General features: G+C 28.4%; 2 protein-coding genes across 2 annotated transcripts; one reads left to right on the top strand and one right to left on the bottom strand.

Moving 5' to 3' along the window:
- The first annotated feature begins 320 nt into the window (after positions 1–320).
- Positions 321–24,808, top strand: LOC127290765 (cytokine-like nuclear factor N-PAC). The gene is made up of 10 exons (XM_051319546.1): positions 321–432; positions 531–567; positions 1,487–1,575; positions 1,656–1,782; positions 1,894–1,995; positions 2,163–2,348; positions 3,355–3,528; positions 22,466–22,576; positions 22,659–23,103; positions 23,223–24,808. The coding sequence occupies exons 1-10, from the start codon at positions 398–400 to the stop codon at positions 23,420–23,422; spliced, it is 1,506 nt and encodes a 501-aa protein (XP_051175503.1). The 5' UTR covers positions 321–397; the 3' UTR covers positions 23,423–24,808.
- LOC127290764 (leucine-rich repeat and immunoglobulin-like domain-containing nogo receptor-interacting protein 2) lies at positions 6,836–11,800 on the bottom strand. Its single transcript, XM_051319545.1, has 4 exons — positions 11,411–11,800; positions 9,452–11,241; positions 8,572–8,854; positions 6,836–8,439 (listed from the first exon to the last, which is right to left on the bottom strand). Exons 2-4 carry the CDS (start codon positions 11,230–11,232, stop codon positions 7,795–7,797), a joined length of 2,709 nt encoding a protein of 902 aa, XP_051175502.1. The 5' UTR covers positions 11,233–11,241; positions 11,411–11,800; the 3' UTR covers positions 6,836–7,794.
- Positions 24,809–25,109: the final 301 nt, after the last annotated feature.

Here is a 25,109-nt window from a genome sequence, read left to right on the forward strand (position 1 = left end):
AAATATTAATTATTTTATTTATTTAAAAAAAATGCAATAACTTGTCCAAATGGGACATTAATCCTATTGGCTAATGTCTACATTATCGACAAAGTTATATCCGAATTGGCGGAAGTGACTTTAAAATTTTTATTTTTAGCCGAAAATTCAATTAAAATGGTAAATATTAAAGGTAAAATATGTTTTTTTTAAAGACATTAGTAATAATGCATTGAATTAAAAGAATAAAACACAATTGTATTTAATAGAAATAAATTATTTTTCTAGTATGACTAGGGAGTCGTTTTGGAAGTATTTGACTCACGTAGTAAAAACGACGCGAGCTTGCTAGCTAGTCGGTCGCTTCAGTCGTGTTTAGTCGCTTGTGTGTATAAGAAGTAGTGAGTTTTTTGTTGAAATGTCTGAAGTTTTCAAATTAGGTGATTTAGTATGGTGTGTATCAAGTGCTTTTTAAATTACGTAATATTTCATAGGCAAAGCCATGCATGGATTATTGACGAATTATTAATCAAATATTCTATGGATTTCAGGGCAAAAATGAAGGGATTCTCGCCGTGGCCTGGTCGGGTGAGTTGCATTTGCCGCTTGTTAACGGCTCCTCTTAAACTTACACACTTACACGTTTCACTGTTGCGCGTACAACCATCAATACTGTCTTGGTTAAAATATTCTATTTTCATTCAATCAATCTTCATCGAATGTTTAGAGTTTTTAAACTTTCTTGTTTTTATATTTGTTGATGCTGCTGTTTAGCCGTAATATTACGTCTCCCGCCACACCCGCCCTTCGAATTCAAATTGGCGCGCAGACAGTGGAAATTATAACCTAAATTTGCCGGGTTCTTTATGTTCATTTTCATTTTACATAAATTTTAATTTTTTCTTTCACTTAAATTCTACTTCTTTGGTTACGTTCAATAAAGATTGTTTTGTTTCTTAAATTAATACTGACCTTGTTTATCTGTCAGATGTTTTACTTTCATTTTACTTCTGTTTTGTTGGAGTAGACATTTGTTTATTATTTTTTCAATATTTTAATTATTTATCAATTGTAATTTGATTGTTGCCTAATATAATACTTTATACTTTAAGAAAAATGAACCTGATTTTTATTTTAAAAGATATATGAAAAAAGTTGATGGTTTTTAAAAGGTTGTTTTGATTAGTCGTTTGTTTTATTTAGTATACTTACATTTTTTTAATTTGGTCTTATCATAATTTATATATTATAATTTTCAATAACTATATTTATACATGACTATGATAATTTTAGGAATTAGTGAAAATTTAAATTAAATAATCAGTTTTGGAGACTTTAACCTAACCCTATTTTTTACTTACTGTTTACAATTGTAATTTTTTATTTGGTACTTAGTTTTTTTTTTTTTTTTTTTTTGAAATAATTATAATTTCAATTAAAATAAGATCAATTGGTTGAAATTTTAGATTTTTTTATATTAACATACTAATATTAACAATATTCGAAGGTCTCAATTCCATCAAAGGATTTGAAGAAACCAACAAATCCGAAGAAAGGTCCTGTTCAATGCATATTCTTTTTTGGATCAAATAATTAGTAAGTTTATTCTATTTTTAAAAAGAAGATTATTAATATTCGCCGTTTATTATTAAAAATTCTTAATATTTTGTTTCTAGTGCATGGATAGAGGAGGCTAATATTAAGCCTTATCACGAATTTAAAGAAACATTGGTAAAATCAAGTAAGACAAGTGGATTTAAAGATGCAGTTGGGGCAATAGAAGATTTTATTGCTAAAGGAGAGGCAAGTATTTAAACATATTCCCTTTTTAATTTACTTATTTTTAAGATGAGAAAAATTCTATTTCCCTTAAAATCACACGCTTATTATTTAATTGGTAAATTTTTGTTTTAGATTTTCGAAGATGGTTTAGATCCTGACTCGTTGTTTGATCGGCTAAAAGATGAAACACTTCCAGCAGAAAAGAAAACACCTAAGACTCCAAAACCCCGCAAGGTTGGTTATTTATTTATTATTATTTTTTTTGTCACTGTTTTTAATTATTTTATTTCTGGTAATTAATTACTGATATTTTTAACTGTTACATTTTATTATTTGACATTAGTTTTTATTTGTAATACATTTTTTGTAATTAATCTAATTGAAATGTAACGTCTTTTCAGGAAACTCCAAAAGTAAAAAGAGTTGACAGCGCAGAAATTCGTCGTCCAGCGAAGAGACAAAGACGAGAGTCAAGCACAAGCAACAGCATTCGAGTAGGAAGTCTTAGTCCAGCTTTAAATCATTCTGCAACATCGAGAAAATCAGGATCTACATTATTGAACAGGCCATCAAATATCGCCAGACCTGTAAGTTTATTTTTCTATCAGTGAATAATATTTTCCCTTTTTTATAATTGGAAATTTATTTAATATTTCGTTATTTAAAAAAAATATTTTAATATTTAATATATTCCAAAGACTGATGATTCAAGTACAGTGGTTTTTTGGTAAATTCCAATACTTATCTTCTAAAGGATGTGCGATATGAGCGCCCCTATCGTCAATTATGTATACCCTCAGTTTTATCCCCATAATGAAAATTTACTCCCCCTCATTTTGCATTATAAACAATTATTTATGGCAAATAGAATTTGTTTATTTATTGATAAAATTTATTTTTTTTAAATTCATTTTTAATGTCGTTTTAGAGTACATATTTGATATAATTTTGGAATAATTTAATCTGTTGATGAAAGTCTTTAAAAAAATCTTGTTTGTTTAGAAAGGTTTGTCGATAGTAATTGATGAATTATTTATTATTTACTCTAAGGTAACGTTTTATATAAATTTTTTAATTAATAATTTACACCAATAGCATGAAAAATTCCGTTCATATTCTTGGTAATATTCCATTTAAATTTTTGGGAATATTTATAAGAAATATTTCATCTTTACTCTGATAATATTTATAGAAAAAATTCTAAGAATATTAATTTATCCCATATCTGAGTAGATATTTTCGAATATTGTAGGAATTTTCTTTCGCTAAATAATGCATAAATTTAATTTAATAAAATATTACAATATTAAACATAAATATTCCTATAACATTCTATATAAACATTCTTAGAGTATGAGTGAAATATTTTTTAATTATATTGTCAATGGTTCAATGAAATACTCCATAATTGTTTTTTCGGTAAATAATTTGAATTATGGAGCTTACAACCATTAGTAATTTTAATAGGAATAATAAGATCATTAACTTTAAATGATTTTAAATTATATATGATTTTTATTATTCCTGTTTTTTTATTGATGGAGTAAAATTATTATATAGACAACTGGAATTTAGTTTTATTCTCCAATACAGGTGACTCCGCCGTTAGACGTGGAGACTCTATCTCAAACGCTGAAGGAGAAGAACATCATGCCTTCAACACTGAAATTTGGATTTCTCGGACTCGGAATCATGGGCAGCGGCATAGTTAAAAATTTAATCAACAGTGGACACAAAGTTATCGTCTGGAACAGAACACAAGAAAAGGTATGTACAATTTTTGTTTTTTTTTAAATATTTTATTTCATAATATTTATCATATCTTTAAACATCGTTTATATTTAACGTTTACTAATTAATTATAATTCACTATTATTAATTATAATTAAAAATTATAATTATTGATAAAAGGGAAAGTTTAATTATTAATTTGATGTTAGATACATCAAATAAAATGTGTTTAAAAGATTTAAAAAATTTTAAATACATATCTAATCAAATGATGAAATGGGATCCTTGAGCGTTGTTATTATTAACACGGGATTGTTAAAACCAATGAAGATAATTTTATTTAGAGAGTCATGAAATTCTTTCATTAGAAATCTGTAACAAAATCTTGCAATTAGCTTAAACAATTTTATCAAATATATATAATTATGTAGATTATATACATAATCTAAAATAGTTAATTTTTGAATAACTAACATTAAACAAAATGTAAATTGATCATGGTTGTTTATTAAAATTGACAGATACAGATTTTTATAGTATAGTATTTCGCTCTACAAATTTTATAATTTGAATTTTTTTTTTACGTTTTACAACTGAATATTTTAATACACTAATATTCAGTTATTTAATTTAATATCACAGTGTTTTTATATAAAAAATATCTTTTAAGTTCTCAATGTTGATGTTTCCTTTTATCTCTCATGCTTTTACTTGCACTTAAAATTTTAATATTATTAATTTTCATACAGCTTTTAGCAAAGACAAAAAGAAATTTATTTTATTTTTACTTTAGTAACTTTACTGTAAATTCAATTTCTTTTTTTTTACTTCATCTACAAATCGAAGTTACATTTTAGAATATGTAATTTTATTTTTGAAAACTTACAGAAGTACTTTTTAATTAATTTTTAAAAAAAATGTGATTAATGCTTTAATGTTTCTTTCCCCTTTAAATTACTTAAGTTTGTTTAATATTCTGTCTATTAAATTTAATGTCGATTTAAAAGTTAATTAGTGATAAATAAATAAATAAAAATAACTAATTAGTCATTATCTAGCTATTTGAAAAAACATTGAATTGACAAAATTAGAATTTTATTAATTAAAAATATTTTATTTCAAAATTATAAGTAATAATTTTGAAAATTATTTGTTTAAATAAAATTTTTAGGTAAATTAAAAATTTATAGTGCTTTTAAATATAAACAACTAAATTGACTTTCTTCGCATATATATGTATAAAACAGACTTTGAAAAAAGTAACAAAATTGGGCTCGATGTTGTTAAGAGGTAAATCGATTCTATTGATTTCTCACACCTTATCTATATATATTTTGTGCAGAATTAAACTCATACACTTTTCCTTCGTTCTAGTTTCGTTAAACTTTTTTCTTCTTTTTATTGCTTTTTTCTTTCGTCAAATTTTGATATATTCCACAAAAAAAGTCGATTGAAATGATTTTTTAAATTGATTTTTAGATGACAATTTTTACTAGATTTTTATTTTTTTGCAATTTTAGTGAGAATGGCGAAACATTGCAAAGATTTTTTTCCCCTAAAGAATTCTATTTAAAAACTCTTTGACCAAGCACTGAAATCCCTCACCGATTACACTAATTGAATAAACAGAATCTGTAAAAATATCATTACATACTTCTCTGCGTTGTATGTAGATAATCTGAGCACCCAACGAATCATTTGGACATTGACACTGATTGTACAGTAGTAGGGATTCAGTTCTCGTCAACATTGACTTCTCTCTCTCTCTTTCTCTTTTCCTCTCAAGTTGTCTCGCGGTAAAATCTTTATGATGCTTATAATATTTAACTTTACATAGTTCTTTATTTTTTCGGTAGTACAACAAAATATGTACTATAATAAAGTACTTATCGCTATATACGTCAAAGTAAACGAAAAAGGCAAATGTCTCCAAGCCAGACACTATATAATATATTCATAAAGATTCCCTTTCCATTTTTCTTTCTCAACTTATCTCAATACTATGGATTTTTAACACAATACATTAACACACATTTTTCACATATACTCCGTGATGGTCACGCGTTTCTTTATGTAATTCCTTTTGCAATTCTTCTTTATTTTTTTCTAATTTTTTGTTTGTTTTTTTTTCAAATTGCATTACATAATCAATGGTTCAAAATGTGTGGATTGTTTTATTATATAGAAAAGAATTCTAGTTTTTTCTAATTAGTCAAAAGTTTCGTTTTATTGAGAACAATTTTTTTTAGTTTTTTTTTTTAATTCAAATTTAAACTTAATTAAAAAGTAATTAACATTTTTTTTCATATTTATTTTAAAATGTAGCGTAAGTAATAATTTGATTACGACATTATGCTTACGATACGAAGATGTTTTTTTTTTATTATTAAATAGTCGCGTTTGAACAATTGCTCTCAATGATATATTTATATATTCAATGTGGCCCAGAGTAAGGAAAAAAAATGTTGTTACAAAACAAACATCACATAAACCTTGAAAAGCTTTGACACTACACGCTCTAGAGTTGAAGTTTTAACTTTTCAAACTTAACGGAATCCAATAACAAAGGTCACACTTGACTGATCGTTTGATAAAAACCAAAATCGTTAAAGGATTTCCCATATTGTATATATTTGAAATACAATTGCGAGGCAAATATTGAGAGGATTCAAATTTTTAAAAATTTGAATTTAAAAATAAATACAAATCTTAATTAAAATGATACAAATTTAATAATTCTGAATTAGATGAAATAAACTTTTAAAAAAATCACACGAATCGATAGAATTCAAATTGAACAAAATCGAGAATTAAAATAATTAAAATTGAAAAAGAAGTTTAGTGCGATTAAAAATCACTTATTTTGCGATTAACGCGTTGCACATTTTTAAATTTGAAGCTCTTAAAATGACATAGAAAAAATATATAAAAACCAAGGAAGCATAAGTACGACTCTTTGTAATCGTGAGGTTCAAGAAAGAACGTTTCGTTATTTTCGATGTGCTACGTTTTTTTATTTTTTATTAACAAATTTTTTTTCACGATAATAAAAGAAATTATTGTTAAAAAGTATTTCGCGAATAATGTCAAATCCTCGCGAATTAAAGGCCATTTAATTAGATGCCAGATAGTTTACATTATCGACATTTAATAATTAAAGAAATTTCTCACATTCAATAAAGTTTTTTATATAAATAAATAATAAATAAATATTTAATTATTTATTTATATGGTACTTGAATTGTGAACAAATTCTAATTTATTATTCAATAATCAAAATTGACGAATCACAGGAACTATTTATGGAGAGAGAAGTGTTTCGCTATTATTGAATAAATTCAAATTTTTAGAATTTCTGATAAAATCTTTATTTTCTCTAAATCTCTTCAGTTCAATAGATTATTTCTGAAAAGATTTTTTGTAACTGACTTTACGTACATTTGCCGTTTGTTAAAATTTTTAATATTTGTTTTTAGTCTTTTTCAATTCGTAATTATTATTATTATTATTTTAATGATTATTAATAATCAAATATATTTCTTCAATTCTCAAACAATCTTAAAAGCACTAAGTTAAGAGAGTAATAATCTCGTTTAACGAGAGTCCTGAGGTGAAGAGAGAACTTTCTTAGCACTCGCTTTTTTTTTATTATGTATATATTTGAAATATGATAGAGAGAAAAAAAAGCATTGTTATTTAGGAAGATTCGCATTGTTTGGAATTGATGCGAAACAAATAAAAGTCAGTCTTCAATCACGCCCCTTGCACGCAGTCATCAGAGAAGTTCATTTTTAAATTCTCTATAGAAGTAAAATTTGATTTAGGAAACATCGATCTCGCGAAATTGACACACATGCGTGAGGAAAAAAGGTCTTTTTTTAATTTATATATAATTAGTTGCCGGAGGGATGTCTCTTGTAATTCTTGTTCTCTCTTTCATGAAGTCTTCCTTTTTTTGAATTAGCGGACAAATATCAAAGATTTTATTTCATTGAAACCTGACCGTAATCTTTTTCTTCTTTTAAAATACACACAAACACACTGTCGATGATTGTTTTCTTGGCACAACGCTCCCATTTTTTTTGTACACTTCTCTCAGGTACTTATCAAAAAAATAGAGAAAGGAGTTGAGGATCTGACACTCGCAAGGAAGCACACAATGCACGTGTTTTATCATAAAACACTTGCCACTGTCACACTTCTTGATTCTTCTTTCCACAAAAATAAAAATAAAAAAAACCCGAAGTAATTGCATAAAATATTAAATTGTTTTTTTAATGGAGATTATTTGATGTGTCTAGACTAGAGTGTTGTCTCCCGCGGTAGATCAGGAAGGCTCGTGCTCGGTGCAAGGAGACTCAAAACTTCAGGTGTTGATTTAATTTCTTTGGCGAGAAATTCAGCACTTGCACCACGAAACATTGGTCGATCATATTCGGAACCTTGATCAATTGTCGTTGTACTACCAAATTCTTCGATACAATGAAGAAATAATTTTGATGATCCTATCGGTGGATCGAGTGGTGGTGGTGGTCCATTTTCAATATAATTGATGTGAATATCCTCAAGGAAAAATTGTCCTCGTGGACTTGACGATGATAATTCTGTTGGTGTATAATATTCGCTGTTAACATCCTCGAGACTACCACCAGCCGCGAGATCTTCAAGTTTTGCTTTAAAATAAATATCAAGATCGGCGGAATTAATATTTTTCGGATCAAATACTGCTGATTCACTTTTGCCACATGAACCACTTCGACAATTGTCAAAATAAAGATTTGGCAAATTCTCGAGAACTTTATTTAATGTTTGTTGTTGATATTTACAACTCTCACGCAAACGAAGCACTTGATGAGCACTAAATTTCCTTATCTTGTTTCGTTGGAAGACATAATTTTCACGCACCCAATTCAATTGACCTGTTGAATAGTCACGCACACGTTTCACCTGCGAATAATAATAGATATCGTTTTAGTTTTGCAAATTTTTTTTTTAGAATTTGTTACCAAGATTTTTATTTGTTAATTAAATTGGGAATTCAATTGAAATTAAATAATTTGAATTGAAATTGAAAATTACCTGTTCGTAATATTGATCACGTAGTGTTGTTAGGTGACTTTGTCCATAATCCCGAATATCACGTATGTGACGCATTTGACCCTCATAACTCTCTCTGATCCATTCCACCTGCTGAGCGCAATTGTCCTTAATTCTGTGCACTTGTTGGGTATAATTCTCTCGTAACCTCTCAAGTTGCTGACTCTTGTAATTTTCAATATTGTCCAGCATCTGATAAATCTGTTTTGCGCGTGGTGTTGCACCCACGTGCCTACAGCAAAGACACCATTTTGCCAAACCGCACCTGTAACAAATTCAAAAATAAAAAAAGAAAAATTAATCATTTTGATGATTCTTTGAATTTTTTTTCTCAATATTTCGTCTTTGTTTTGTAAATGAGAAATAGGGGATATTTATCTAAATGAATTGTATTTTTTTCGAAAAAGAATTAATTACAGGTATTTTTTAAAATATTGTCAAAAGTCATTTAACTGTAAATGAATTAAAAAGATTAAAATGAACATCCTTGTTAAATACTAATTATCGAGGGTGAGGCTAAATGAAAGAGCAAATCAAATGGAGTGACGTTAAGAGTCTAATTGAATATAAGTTGATTAGAACTTTTTCATGAATCCTATACTAACAAAAGAAACCTAAATTTGAAATTAATTGGGAAAATAAAGGAATTTTATCATAATTTTAAAAATAGAAAAAAAATTATAATTATTTGTTTAAAAAAAATAGAGAAATTTGATATTTTACTTTCAAAAGTTTTTCTATTTCTCTATTTTTTCTCAAAAAATTATTTCTATTAAATAGGAAAATTTAGCGATTTTGTTAGAGAAAATTGATGAAATATTTGTTTTTCTGTTTTAGCAGGTTAGAAAAATAATATACTTACTTGAAAAATAGATGTCTTAAAAATTGTACGAATATTGTTAGAAGGAGAAATCCAGCTGCGCTCACAGCACCCACAATGATACTGAGAATTTTAATATTGTAATAAGTAACTGGATCCATATGAAGAGTAACATAAGTAGTTGAATTGGCTATTGGATTCATTGCAAAACATTTATAAAGTCCAACGTCCTCTCTGAGCAAATGACTAATGTAGAGTGAGCCATTTTCAAGTAAGCGTATTCTATCATTTGTAAATGGTTTATCTGGTTCATTAACAAGATGCGCTTGTGGATGTTGAACGAACGTGTCAGGAAATGCAGGATCGGGATTCCAATGAAATGTAATTAATTTTGGTGTGACCCATGTTAAGGCAGGCGCTGGATTTCCATTAAATTCACATTCAAGTAGAACTGGATTACGAAGAATATGAAGTTCCTTGCCAGATGTTCGCCAAAGTGTTGGTGGTGTACAATTTAAATAACGCAGAGCTTGAATTGTATCAATTGTTGCCGTTTCATGACCACATCTCAATCCCGAATCAAATGCCGTTCTATGTGCATGATTCTCAGCCCAACGAACAAACCAAAACATTCGACAATCACACGCCCATGGATTGCCTTGTAATTGTAATTCCTCGAGTTTCGTCAGACTCGCTAAATTTGCTGGTAAAAAAGTGAGATCATTATCGCGAAGATCAATTTTTCTTAAATTGGGCGCATCATCCAATGATCTTAGACCAATTTCACGTAGGGGACCATTTGTCATTTTGAGAAATTCCAAATTTTTTAAATTAAACAAATCTCCATTATTGATGATTTCAATTTTATTGTCTTCTATTAATAGTGTTCTCAATGTTGACAAGGGTTTCCAAACATCGGGTGGAAATTTATTGACTTGTGTACGACTCAAACTTAGTCCCTGGAGATTTGTCAAACCCTGGAAGGTGATATCGATGAGACGATTTATTGGATTGCCTGATAAATCAAGTTGTTCGAGATTCTTTAATTCGGCAAAGAAACCTCTTGGTAGGACGTCAATTTCATTGTTTGCTAATCCTAGAATTCGAAGATTCGAGAGACCCGAAAAGAGACGCGATGGTAGTCTTTTGAGTCGATTTGATGAGAGATCGAGTTCCTGTAAATGTTTATTTGGCCAGAAACTGTGATCAGGCAGGGATACTAATTTATTGCCGGAGAGATCAATGACGCGTAATGACCAGGCTGGCTCGAATACTTGATATGGTATCACGGCTAATTTATTGTCAGCTAAATGAACCTCTTCGAGGAGATCGAGATTTTGAAACCAGGTTCGATGTAGGCTGACAAAATGATTGCCAGTTAAATTGAGAATGCGAAGAAAATGTAGTGTGTGAAAAATATTTATGGGAAAGTCTGATAAGCGATTGTCACCTAAGTTTAAATTTTCTAATTTCTCGATACTTTGAAATGCATCGGGTTCTATTGCTTTTATTGCACTTCGTGTCCATGATAGATAGCGAAGGTCTAGAGTGAATTTTAAAGGAGCAGCTGGTATCGTTGATACACGTACATCCTTCAGAATCAAATCTCGAACATTTGGAAATAATTCGAGACCCATGAAATTGCGATCCTCGCAATAGAGTCGCCATCCTTGATTTTCGCATTTGCAACCAGCTGGACATACAATATTTCTTTTCTCGAGAATACGCGATCTGGGTAATGGGTTCCTCGTTATATTTGATGTCTCTCCGATAACCAACAGTCCGGCCAAGATCAACCACCATGGGCCCCAAACCACCCTCATTCCTAATACCTGTAAATTGATTTTCTCCACTATAGAACACTTTCTTTAAATTAACTTTAATTTACTTCCGTCTTGAATTTTTTTTACAAATTAAAATTTTCAAACGGAAATAAGTTTCAAGTTCTTTTTTTCGAACTTTTTGGTTGGGAATATATTTTTTTTGGAGCAGTCTACCTACCTATTTTCAAGGCCAGTGTAGAATTAAAATTTTAACCGTTTGCAAAGTATCCATTGCTGGAAATGAGAGTGTTGCTTGTGCCAGAGTTGTCGAAAGACGAAAACATATTGCCGTCGCGTTTCAGAGGCAACAATTTTGTTGACCGGTCAATCGCGACGATGATAGCAGCTGTCTTTTTCCCCCCAAACAATAACAACACTTGGTTGTTTCTTTGTTGTTGTTGGGTTTTTTTTTGTCACATGATCTCGTCAATTTTCATAAATAAAATAAATATTGAAATAGACGTACGCGTCAACAACAATAACGAAACATTCACCGCGCAGTCTACATAAAAACTGACTACTCGCATATCCACTTGACTGACTGTGACTCCCTCGTGGGGAGCTGGTTGGTTTGGTTTGGTCTGCAATGGCAACGTTGCTTCGCGCCGACGCTGCTCAAAACTCGCTCCCTCAGTGAGTTCGTTCTCGAGCTTATACAAAAGAGAGAAAGAAAACCCCAGTGCACGAAGGAGAGATAAATTTATGCGACCTCATACCTGAACCTGGATTCCCAACCGAGGACAAAGGCGGCCATTACCTTTCTCCGGGTCTAATTCTAATAGGGATTTTTTTTCTTGCTAATATTTTAGATTGTATTTTTACTTCTTCCACATTTTTCGTAGGCCCTTAAATATTGAGGAGGAATTTTTGACAATTTTCTGTAAAACTTATTATCAAATATTTGCTTCCCTAGATATTAAATCAGGAATTTTCGAAAATGATAACGCATCAAATTTTCTGTTTGCACTTTCATTGTATAATATTGTTCTTAAAGTTTTTGGAAATTCTGCTTATAATTTTGGAACCTTTTTGGTTCCCATAATCGTATTTTTTTACATTAAAATATAAATGATAGAAATTTAAAAAATTGTCCGAACAATGACAAATAATAGAAAATTCAACAATAAAAGAAAAATGAATTAAATTGTAATTTGACTTTTTGGAGTAGGGAAAAAAATGCACATCGCGGATGTTTCAACGATTTTATCATTGACTTTTTGTTGTACTGGTTTTTTTCTGTCAGTTGTTGTGAGGTTCATGATATGTTATCTTCCAACTAGATGATAATATTTGTCAGATATGCAAATTCCAATAACAAGAGAATCATTTTTTTTGTTATTTTTTTTTGTATTCTTTGGAAAAAATATTGAAAAGCGAAAGGATTTTAGTTTTTTTTTATCGATTGGAAATTATTTTTTCTTTTTTTGCCTTACAATTTCTAGTTGACCACTTTATACCTATTTTATAAAATTTAATATTAGATTTTCTTGAATCTTATCTTTCTTTCTCTACGTATTAAAATTAATTTATATATTGAAATTAAATTCGTTATTTGAAAATTTCAATAATCAAAAATTTCTATTTAGAATAAAATATCATTGAAAGATGAATATTTTAAATTTACAAAAAAAGTGTTAATTCATGGTTGCTAAGAACTGAAGATGATTACCAAGGTTGTAAAGTGTAATCTACTGTTACGTATAAACAAAAACTGCACAGTTTCTATTTGATTGTGAAATATATATATATATATATATTTTATTTTATCAACTCATTGCTTTTTTTCAAGAGCGATTATTTTTTTTCTATTTTTATTGTCTATTTTTTAAAAGAGCTATTATTTTCAATGTGATGATTCCAAAACGAGGGAAATTACAATTTTTATTTGTAATTTGAAAATTTAGAATTCTCATTAAAAAACAAAAACAAACAAAATATTTTGCTGGTTTTCCTACATTATTGTTAATCTCTTTAACTTTCTACTAATTTACTGTATAGAAGAGAAACAAATACATTGTTTTCCTTATTAAAATACTGTTAACTTTTTTTCAATTAATTTTATTTACTGGGAATAAAATAATAAGGAGAATTTAATTAAAGTTTTGCCCAGGGCTAATTAAACTTTTCATGTCTATTGCATTATGCAAATTCATTGTTATGCCTTTCACATATGTGCTTTAAAAACAAGATAAATATGAATTCATGTTGTTTAAAACAAAGCTATTAGGTCCGTTTTTAACAAATTTTATTTATAAACATTTTTTTTCAAATTCAAATATAAATTATTTATTTAAATATGAACAAAGAAAACTGGTAAAGAAAAGAGTGAATGTTTTAAAAATTGATTATAAATAGTGAATTAATTTTAATAGAATAAACACTTGAACATAAACGAAATTAAATTAATAAACATTAGAAGCTTAAATATTTATTAGATATTTCTTTTATGTCTTTTGTCAGCACTTGACAAAGGCTTTCTATTATCTTCTAACTTAATAATATACTTACGATAAAGACAGACGTAAGTTATTTATTATTCTTAACGAGTATTATAAAATTGCAAACCTTAATTACAAATAAATAGCAAAAGTTGACGGTCCTCTTTCTTTGTTTTACATTTAAAATAATCACTACTCATGATCGATTTGATTCACATTTATAATAATCAATCTCAGACTTTAAATTGTAATATTGATAAAAGAAAATTTATTTTTACATTAAAAATTTGCTGAATTTTTTTTCATTTTAATGACAATAAAAGAAAAATTACAATTGAGGAAAATTTTAAATTATAATTTACGTTTTAATAAATATCAACGACATGTAAATTAAAGTTTATTTTAGAAATAAAAAAAAGTGCAATTAGCGTTTTGTTTCAAATTGAAAACGTATTTTAGTCAAATTAATGTTAGTCACGCACAATACCTGCTTCGTATTGTTGTCAATGAAATTTGCTTCCACCCTAATTAAAAATATCGACCAAAAATAAATATTGTCTGCTCGCTTGGCCTACTTTCACGGAACAAAATTCAATATGTAAATAGACACCAAGTACAAGAGTTAACTTAATATAATTCATATTAGTAGAATTTTAAATTCAATGTTTGTCAATGTTTTTTCAAAATTTTACATTTCTTCCTAAACATTGATAATGGTCGATATTTTTTTTATCACTTATTTAAGAGAAAAAGAAATAATCATCTATAAATGATAAAAATAAATTTTTTTGGTTGCTAAACACAATTTATATTTGATAAACCTGATGATTTTCATGATAAGGTGCATTTAACTTCTGTTTGCTATATAAATTTAATCGATTCAAGGTATAGAATTGTATTTTTGTGTCTGATAACGATAAATATCTTAGTCTTCCTCATCGATTACTTTGAACAATCAGTTATTTAACTGAAATTGAATTATAAATATTATATTTAATGCAATTATTTATCAGCTAAATGATAATTTCATTTTTAGTTAAATTAATTTCAATTAAGTCACAAAAATAATCTCAATCAAGTTAAATTAATTTTTTTTACCAGTTTTCTTTAGTGTTTTAGAAAGTTATTTTGAAATTTATAAATAGTAAAAATCATAATCATCTATTAGTATAATCAATCTTAATTAAGGACTAAGTTTAGAGTTAATTAAAAATTATACAATACATTTTATTTTGAAAGGCAAATGTATAACCAAAGCTTTGACAGCGCATTCTATTTATTTCCATATTCTAAAATGTTTATTCATGAGATTTGTTTGACTCCTGAAACAGTAGCACACGTTAACGAACAAAGAGTTGACGATAGAGACATTTAACGTAAAATTTATTTTACATTTTTTTTTTCATTTACAAGACAAGTATAATAAGTAGAAGTTTTTATTGAACCAAATTATTTTTACATTGTAGTATTTTTATTTAAACAGAATTTTTATTCTATTAGACAATAATAAATTAAAAAACAATTCTTTACTGTAAAAATTTTGACCATATAAATTATAAAATTCGACATAGTGTCTCATAATTGCTTTGTATTTATACGTGAATTTAAAATTTTGAGGGTAGAAAATTAAATCATCGATGAGTAATAATCGATTCACAGAAATTAATTAATCATTCATTTGAATTAGTGGCAAAGCCCTTTCTAGATGCGTTGTTTCTGGGTCACATCTCATTCAAGGTGGTTGAAAAATGTCCTTGCTTTGGTCATGGTCAGGGACAAACAAAAAAAAAATCTTTGAGACTATAGATATCAGACAAATATCCAGAATAAAGATGAATAGAGATTCTTTTTAATTCAGAAGAAATTCATGCGTTGAAATTTTGATGTAACTAAAAAAGAAACTGTTATGGGTAAAAAAAATATTTTTAAAAATATTTTACCCTCTCAAAAAAATTTCTGTTTTTCTTCTTGAAGCTCCGATTTTGTGAAAAAATTATTTTCAATTATTAATAAAAGATTTAAAAAAATTTTCTTGAAAATTGGTAAATTTTCTGAAGTATATGAACGATGCGTCATGTTGGTGACCCTAGCTGACTATAACTGCTTCACGGGAAATATTATAAATAACCATGTTGGGGTCAGTGTGCGTTCACTATTCTATAACTGCCTGATGCATTCAAATTGTACTTAAAATTAGTTTGATATTTTTGTGCCGTTTTTATCAGATATACCTTAGTCTATAAACGCACATCGATCGAATTGTCGTTCAAATTTTTATATAGATGTTTTAGGTTTTCTTCAATCTTGAATTTAGAAAAATTACTTGATTCTGATCTCATCTTATTCATAAACTTTTTTTTTAAATTAGTGTCACTTGAATATTGTGAAAACTTATTGTTATAAAATTTTTCCAAGAATAATAATAATTGTGTCTGAGAATATTTTGCAATCGGAGTACAAAAAAATGCATCCGATGCGAGATAAACACTTTTTATTATTTTTTTTCGTTTATTGTATAATAATTTTTAGCAGGAAGCTTCTTCATCATTTTCTTGGTATATTTGAGGAAAGTTGGACCAGTGCTTTGATAAAGAAACATCATAAACTCTTAACTTTAATGTAGGTTAAATCAACATCAGATGAGGATTTATGTATGAGAAGTTTGTCTGCTCAATTTCTTTTTCATGTATGTACTTTGATAAAAATTTCTATCCCAATGATAAGTAAAATTTTATCTGTTTCTTCTTCTTTTTCTCAAATTATTCTATTTTGACTCGTATTCTCAATTTGAAAACAAATCTAAAAATCAATTTTTTCTGATAATTTTCTTTTTCTAGGAAAAGAAAGATTTAAGAGAGAACTTGAAGGATCACGATTTGTTTCTTGAGAGAAGGGTATTGAAAGTGAAATCTAGAATAGAAAGAAGGGAATTGAGAATCGAGACAAAAATCCTCTGAGAAGAAGAAGAATCAAGTGAAAGTATTCGGGAACAGGTTTTCTCCTTTAGAGGGAATCCCCTTGGATAACCTTGAATTTTATAAAGTACCAAGGCTGAGAAAAAACTGATTTCATTGAAGAAACCAAATTCGGCTGATTGCTTCCGTTATACTATCAGCTACCCACGGGGTAGTAGTTACGTAACATCATCGATTTAGTCTCCACAAGAGAGAGAGAGTCACAGACAGAAAGAGAGGAGCGACGGACCGAGAATGAAAGCTCAGGAAGAGAGGAACGGAAATTTGAAAGACAAAGCTAGCAACATAAGAGAGGAAGTAGAATGAGAGAGGCATGAATAGAAATTACCTCGTTTTTTTTTACCTCGACAGCTTGCCAACGGCAAGTCGAGAGTAAAAGGAAAGAGAGAGAAAGAGGCTGTGATTTGTTCTCTATAGAAAAATACTTGGATTTTTGAATCATTGTAGAAAAAAGCAGATCGAGAGCCAGGGTAGAAATACAAGTCTCGACTTGTATTACACTCAGTTTGCTGCTGATCAGCTGGGAGTCAAAGCGAAAGCGATGTTGCCAGTTCGTTCCCGTTGACCTGGCTCTGGCGCATGGAGCGGATCAATATTTGTCGAATCGGCAACCTTGTCAAGTTTTTATTTATCGTCACTCTGCTAGAAGTCTAGAGGCAAAATTGTGTGTGTATATATATACCAAATACATAATACCCGAAGCCATCTTCGTTTCCCTTTTTCGCCCTTTCAATTCTCAGACTTGTTGACATCTCACAAGAGTCGTTCTCTTTTTTCCCTGCGGGGAGAAAAAGACTTCATTCTTCCACCATTTTGTCATTATCTCGATTTTAGAATTATAATTTTCAATTTTAGCAAAATTATGACTATTCCTCGATTTTCTTTTCGAATTATTTTAAAATTGACCATTTTTTCTTCTTCGTTTGGTCAGTAAATTATTGTGCTAATGACGATGCCAGACGGTTTGTTGGTTTCAACGAATCACTGGAAGAGTCATTACACTGAGCTTGCTTTTGTCGTTTATGGGTCAATGAACTTTTTTTTGTATAATAAATTTCTTCAATTATTGAAAAATCTCGATTATGATAAAATGAAATAGATTAATATTGAAATGTAATGTTATACATTTAATTCATTAGGTGAAATTTCAATCGAATCTCAAAATTTTGATAATAGAATTCTAAAATTTTATGATGTAATCATTTTCTTTAAAGAATAAGAGCGCAATTACATTAACACTAACTATGAATTGATGTTTCCATGGCAACTAATAATGAAACCCATTAGCGGGATAGAAGCCTCTTGACTTTTACGTAACAAATAAAGTATAATAATATCTTGACAAGTTGTAACAACCATGAAGGAATGCGATATAATATTTTTCTCAAAGTTATTTTACAAAACGAAAATTATAATTATTTGAATACAAGTATTTTAAATTCTTTATCTGTGAAAAATATGACACGTTTTATTGAACGGATTTCATATTAATTCGTACTTATTTTATAATTTTTTTTTGAAATTTAATTTATATTTTAATTGGCTGATAAAATTGAAAATATAAATCTTGACTGTCTGCAAATGTCAAAGTTGGTTTCTCGAGCATCAAAGCAAGTTTATTCAAACTAACGTATTTGCTAATTTTAATGCGAGTCCTTGAAGAATAGACAGACGTACGTTAGAATGGTCCCAAAGTCAATGCTGCGATTTTAATATTAGTTCTCTTAGTGTCTTCAATTTTAAAATGAATTTTCTCAATTCTTTCGGATTGTTAGCATCGAACTTTGTAAATCGACTTTAAAAGTATTGGACAATAATATTTTTTGATAAAATAATTTTAACTTTTCTTGAGGGTGGCAAAGTTTCATCATTGTTTTACAATCTGGGAAAAATATTTCATCGGTCTTATGATTTATAAATAGAATAACCGGATGTTGAATTTTACTTATGGATTGACGTTTTCTCGTAAAAATTTTATATGAAAAGAAAATTTTTTGTTTAATAGAGAGGAAATTTATTATTTAATCAAGGAAGTTGATGTGTATTATCAAAATAGTTTGAAAATTACAGGCATTGTTTCGTCTTAATGAATATTGTGTGTTCCTTTCATAAAGAGTTTTGTTATAAATTGCAAATGTCATTAGGGATCACTATATGCATTCAAAAGGTCTGCCGACATTTACAAAGGTTAATTTTATACAGATAGAGTTGTTATCTATCGTGGCTACAATTACATAACTATAAGCAATATACCTGTTCAATGACGACTTTAAACTAGCATTCTCTATAACAAAGACCTTTGAACTTTTACACCTTGTCTCTATTCTTAAAACAAATAAGATATTTTAGGAAATATATTCTTATAATAATAACTATTATTAATCAAAAAAGCAAAAAATTCTTCATGCTGTTAAATAATTATTTCTTATTACGTAAAATTCAACTTTCTCAATATTAAAGTTTTCCTTTTCATTTTGTTAAATTTAAATCTAGAATATTTGTCCAAAAAATTAGTTCAATTAGTTTTAGCTTATTTTTATTGAAAAAAAAATTATGTTAGAGGGATTTCGTGCGCCAAACAAATAGAACAATTTTTTTTTTTGGCAACAGAAATAACATTTTTAAAAACAAGGTCAGGAAAAAATACTGTTTTCTTTTATTGATTCTACTGGCCTACCTTATAGGGAAAAAAATATTTCGAGAATTTCTTGTCCATTCACTGGTTTTTATTTTAAAAATGAAACTCAATCTCACGACAATTTTCCTGCGAATAGAAATATTTATCAATCAAGTTTCAATTCCTGTTTCTTTCTCGTATTTCGCTCTCTCTCCCCTCTTATTTTCTTTATAAAGGTTGAGGACATTCTTGAGCCAAAGTTAAGTTTAATCGTCAAGACAAGACCAATTATTGAATTAAATTGAACTGCTGCCAATTGAGTATTTCGTATCATCTTTTTGTCAGCTTGTTTTTCGCAAACACCAAAAATTAAATTTTAAAAAAATGCACCACTTCTAAAAATATAAAATTTTAAAATAGTTAAAAAAAATTGAAACTTTCAATGAAATTTGATTTTTATCCATAAAAAAAAGAAAGAAAGAAAACGTTTTTTAGGATATATTTATTTTATAAACGATTATGCAAAAAGAGTACGAAAATAATTTCTGTATATAAATATATATTGTTATATATGTATATATTTCTCTCTCATCGTGAAATGGAAGGTCGATATACCTCCGTTTATGCACTTCCTTTATGCACTGTTTTCTTTCAACACGCAACCAAGCATTCCCTTGAAGTTAAAATGCGAAACTTTTTAAGTTCCTGTCTAAAGGTGTAGGCGTTATGCTTTCACGCATCGTGATGTGAATGTAACGTTCAGTTAGCATATTTTATTCGTGAGTGTATAAAACTGTAAAGTGAGCCAATGATATAATATTTTAAAGCATATATCTGAAACTCGACTTGCATTATTGTTATGAAAATAATTTTATTCAAGTTTCAAAACATAGAATTTTCTTCTGATGAAATTCCTTTTGTGAACTTATTTGTACAATAAATTCGACCCTGAAAGAAACAATTTCAATATAATATAAATGAATTGTAAATTTCGTTAATGAATTTTTATTCTTGAAATTTTGAATTTTTTCCTAGAATTTTTCTTTTATTGAAATATAATTTTTGGGGTAATTTAAATCTTATATTATTAAAGAAGGGTGTGCTTAGGAAACCAAATAAGTAGAGCACATTCACAACAGTTCAAGGACATTTTATTGAACCTCAATTCAGGAGTCGATGCCAAAGCAGCGTATAAAAAGTTGCCTGGAGGTCTCTTGCTCTTATTGTCAGACTTACGAAATTTCAAACAACTCTCCTGTAGATACTTATTTGTCAGCTTCTTAAAAGAAAAAATTCACAAAAATAATTTCAATTTATATTTTTGCTAAAACGTTTTTCTTGTTTTTGTTTCAATTTAAAATTTTTGTTGATTATTCGCCGAGACAATTTGAATAGAAAAACATAAAAGAAATTCAAATGAATAATTTGAAGTGAAAAATATTGTTATTTATTTATGTTTCTTGCTGGTCATTATAATTGAAACTTTAGTTAGAAATTTTGTTGCATTAATAATGATGACAAACATTTTAATGTATAGTAGAACACGATAATTTATGAAATAATACAAATAAAAAATTACTTTTTTTTAGGTAAAGTTATTGTCGGAAAAATCCTAGGAGGAGGGGTGATTGACCAAACTTTTCCATAGGGACTTCAATTTCCTAGTTTCATATCGCACGCTACGATTAATGATCATGGACACAATAATAATGACGTAGAACTTGATAAAATAGCCTTCGATATTCGCTTCAATTGGAATCGATGTCTAGTAACCTGTGCAATCAATAATCTTCCAATCACCTTGCATAGTGTCAATATATATAAAACGTATTATTAATTTGCTCAAAGGGTTCTTGCAATTTGAAAAAAAATCCTTTGATATTTGCCGAGATTTCGTAAAAATTTCCCTCATCATTTATATCATTCATTCGTTTCAAATTTTTTATCGCTGATAATAATTTCTTGATCAAAATATATTTTTTAAAGATAGATTTTGTTCTACAAAAATAAATTAAATAAACAAATTATCAAATGTTTTTATTATTTTTATTAATGAGTTCTCAAAGGAAGAAAATGAAATATTTTTTCAATGGTATTTTTAATTTTTGTTAAAAAGAAAAATAGAAATTAATGAGTGGAAAATTTTTAGGAAAACTTTGTAAATAATTGAAAATTTATAGTTATAATATTTTATATTATATTGAATAATATGGCACTTGACTTTGTCTTGGTAACAACTATCGTCTTTCATTTTTTACTTTAGATGGAAATGTGCTAACCAGCAGAGACCACCTGGCTTACATCTGCTGTCGCCACGTAGGCACTTGATATTTTTTCTCGCTTTTTCAAACATATTCTTTTTTTTCGAATTCGTTTTCAATTTTCCTCTTATTTTCTAAATGGGGAAAAATTTTTACATTATCCTAATTTCTTCTCTGGTAAACGATTCCCTTTTCTTCATATTATATACATTCCCTTAATTTTTCCATTATCGTATATAAATTAGGGGCAATAATGGAAAGTGTCTATATAATGTATTCTCATTTATCTTACATTAAAAATCCATTTTCGAAAATTCTCATCATTTTTCGCCTAGGAGTAAAATAAATAAATAGGAAGAAAAATTGTATGAAATTTAATTTCATATATGAAAATTTGTTAATCCATCCTTTGTAATTCTGTAAAAAAAAATTGATTTTTCGAGTTAGGGGAATTGATATCTTTTTTTAATGAATTGGAAAAGCAATGGCGTCTTTTGCTGATGTGGCTGCTGGTGCTATGAACCGTTTTCGTTTTATTTCCAGCCATTGCGTGGCAACTGGAAACTTGTGTATGTGTGAGAGACGCCACGTAAATGGTTTTCATAAAATTTACCCTCGTGTTAGTAAGCGACGCAAGAATGAAAGTTCCAATCGTTCCCTCTAGTCTACTGAGTCGCTATCTGTTGGATATATCATGAGCAAATATTTAAAATAAACTGTCGATCCAGAGGTGGCGCCGTTAAACAAGATTTTGAAAAAAATTTAAATTTTGGTTTTTAAAAATCAAATTGCTCTTTTTAAAATTATTATCACTCTCAAGTATTCTTTGTTCCATTTATCTAGAAATTAAATCAGAATAACTATTTTGAATTAATTTAAGATTAAATTATTAACTAACTAATTGTTTAGTTGTGATTATTTAATTTTTTATTTTTATTTCAGTGCACAGACTTTGTAAAGGCAGGAGCTGAACAAGGATTAACTCCTTCGGATGTGGTTTCAGCGGCGGATATCACTTTCTCATGTGTGGCAGATCCTCAAGCAGCAAAAGAAGTACGTTAATATTAGAATTTTTACAAAAATGTATAAATATTGAGATGAAAATTTTATTTAAAAAAAAAATTGTAATTTTCAGATGGTATTCGGCAATTGTGGTGTTTTGTCCGAGATGGTGCCAGAGAAAGGTTACGTAGAAATGACGGGAATTGATGCTGAGACATCAAAAGATATTGCTGAAGCAATAAATACAAAAGGCGGACGATATCTTGAGGCACAGGTACAAGGTAGCAAAACTCAGGCACAAGAAGGAACACTTGTGATTCTTGCAGCTGGCGATAGATCGCTTTTTGACGAATGTCAAAGCTGTTTCGAAGCAATGGGGAAAAACAGTTTTTATCTTGGTGAAGTGGGCAATGCATCTAAAATGAATCTTGTTCTTCAACTCATGGCCGGAGTAACTTTGGCAGGTTTAGCAGAAAGTATGGCGCTCGCCGATCGTGCTGGTCTTCAACAGAAGGATGTTCTTGAACTTCTTGAACTCACATCACTGGCATGTCCAGCTATTCTCGAAAAGGGAAAAGGTATGCAATTTATTCTTTTTTTTTTTAAAGAAAAAATCCCCCTCTCCCAAAAAAGAAACCAAATATGAAATATTTTTTTAAGGCGAAATATTAAGTAAAGAAAAAAATGTTTTTTTTAGCAATAATCGAAGGCGGATTTCCAACGCAATTGCCGCTTCAGCATATGCAGAAAGATTTGAGATTATCGTTGGGAATGAGCGATCAACTTGAGCAGCCATTGCCATTGGCGGCTGCAGCAAACGAGGTCTACAAACATGCAAAACGTCTCGGTTATGGTGAACATGATGCATCAGCGGTGTACATTAGAGCCAGGTTCTAAAAGTGATCTTGAATTTTTATCTGGCTAAGTTTTTCTGATGAACCAATATATTTATTGCAATACCTAAATTCGTCAACGTATGAAATAAATTTTTAACACCTCGTTCTCACTGATGTGGAAATAAAAAAAAAAATGAGGCGTAACTTGACGAATAATAAGATCTATATATGCGTGTGTGCGTGCGAATTTGTAAAAAAAGAAAATTTAAACCAATTAACAATATAAAGGCTACGTTTGCATACCCAGGTATTTCGCTCGATCTTGGGGATTTTTCTACTTCCTCAAATCGTGTATACAATGTGACAATAAAATCAGGCAATGAAAATAATTTTTTTTTGACATTTATAACAATATGTTTTCATTATTTTTTAATGAAATATAAAAAGACACATTATGTTCACAGTTTATTTTTTTCGTAATGCAAAATAATAATTTATGGGGCATCAAGTTATTGATTGACACATTGTTGTGCAATTTAGAAAATATACGATCGTCATCTTCTAAGAAGATGTAAGTAAATGAATTTTTGAGATTTTGTATGAGGCGATACGAATTTTAAATAATTTTCTCGACATTTTTAATTCATTAAATTCGTCATCAATTTCGTTAATTGAGATTTTATGTGTGATTTTTGTTTGAATTCTGGAAACGATGCATGTAAAGTTAATATCGAAATGACAATTTTTTTTGATCTTATTTTTTTTTTAATTTTGAAAACAATTGTTTTCAATTACAATCGTTTCTAATATATTATATATGTACTTCTCTTTTTCTTTCTCTCTTTTTTTGTGTTAAGAGATTTACGTATTCTTGGAATTATTTTCCACTGTATAAAAATAAAAATGTCTCAATAGAGTTTCTCAGGAATGTAATTTACATTTCCGTCTCTCATGGGAGAAAAAATCGAGAAAATATTGCTGGAAATGCAATACTGTGAGTATGCCTATTATATATTTAAAATAAGATAAAAAATGAAATTATAAATAAATGATAGGATAATTGACACTTGAACGCACGCACGCATGCTTAACTGTCTGTAACTAGATTATACGATATTGTGTCGCTGAAAAAAAAATTACCCGATTTAATGACAATGCTGTACATTGAAAAAAAAATAACAGTGACAAAAACAAAAGAAAATGACATGATTAGTGCGACAAAAAAGTTACAAACTTCAGATAATCTTATTAAATCGTATAAATATAGCTGTAAAACATAAGAGAATGGAAAGAAAATGGGAGAAAGTGAAAGAGAGAAAGATTATACATAATAAAAAAAAGCGTGTATGCGGGTGAGAGCGTTACGTCGGTTGCATCTGCGATACGCGTTATATGTTTTGTCACAAGAAACATTGGTTTTTGAATAAATATCTATTTGAATTAAAAATATCGTTACTGCAACAATTAATCATCAACTCTCCATATTAATTACGAATGCAGATTAAATTATTCTTTCTTTTTTTAATAATAAATATCAGAATCTAAAAAAAAGAATCTGGAATCTAGGAAAAAAATTAAAAATGTTTTCAACATGAACTAATTTAGATTACAGATTATAAAAATTGGCAATTTTTAAATTAAAATTATTAAAAAATCAATCTTTAAAATACAGTTAATTAATTCAAAATTATTAAATTTTCTAATCAATTACAAGTTTTTACTATAAAAAATGTAATTTTATTTTAATG

Source organism: Leptopilina boulardi, unplaced genomic scaffold (assembly GCF_019393585.1).
Source record: "Leptopilina boulardi isolate dan_hultmark-lab unplaced genomic scaffold, ZJU_Lbou_2.1 LbouV2_80, whole genome shotgun sequence".
NCBI lineage: Eukaryota > Metazoa > Arthropoda > Insecta > Hymenoptera > Figitidae > Leptopilina > Leptopilina boulardi.

What these genes read in the sequence shown, in the direction of transcription:
- LOC127290765 (XM_051319546.1), top strand. Translation starts at nt 398, where the DNA reads ATGTCTGAAGTTTTCAAATTAGGTGATTTAGTATG. An exon ending in CATCAAATATCGCCAGACCT is followed by an intron (nt 2,349 to 3,354) that starts GTAAGTTTATTT and finishes TCTCCAATACAG; the next exon opens with GTGACTCCGCCGTTAGACGT. An exon ending in ATCCTCAAGCAGCAAAAGAA is followed by an intron (nt 22,577 to 22,658) that starts GTACGTTAATAT and finishes TGTAATTTTCAG; the next exon opens with ATGGTATTCGGCAATTGTGG.
- LOC127290764 (XM_051319545.1), bottom strand. Translation starts at nt 11,232, where the DNA reads ATGAGGGTGGTTTGGGGCCCATGGTGGTTGATCTTGGCCGGACTGTTG. An exon ending in TTAAGACATCTATTTTTCAA is followed by an intron (nt 8,855 to 9,451) that starts GTAAGTATATTA and finishes AATTTGTTACAG; the next exon opens with GTGCGGTTTGGCAAAATGGT. An exon ending in GTGATCAATATTACGAACAG is followed by an intron (nt 8,440 to 8,571) that starts GTAATTTTCAAT and finishes TATTATTCGCAG; the next exon opens with GTGAAACGTGTGCGTGACTA.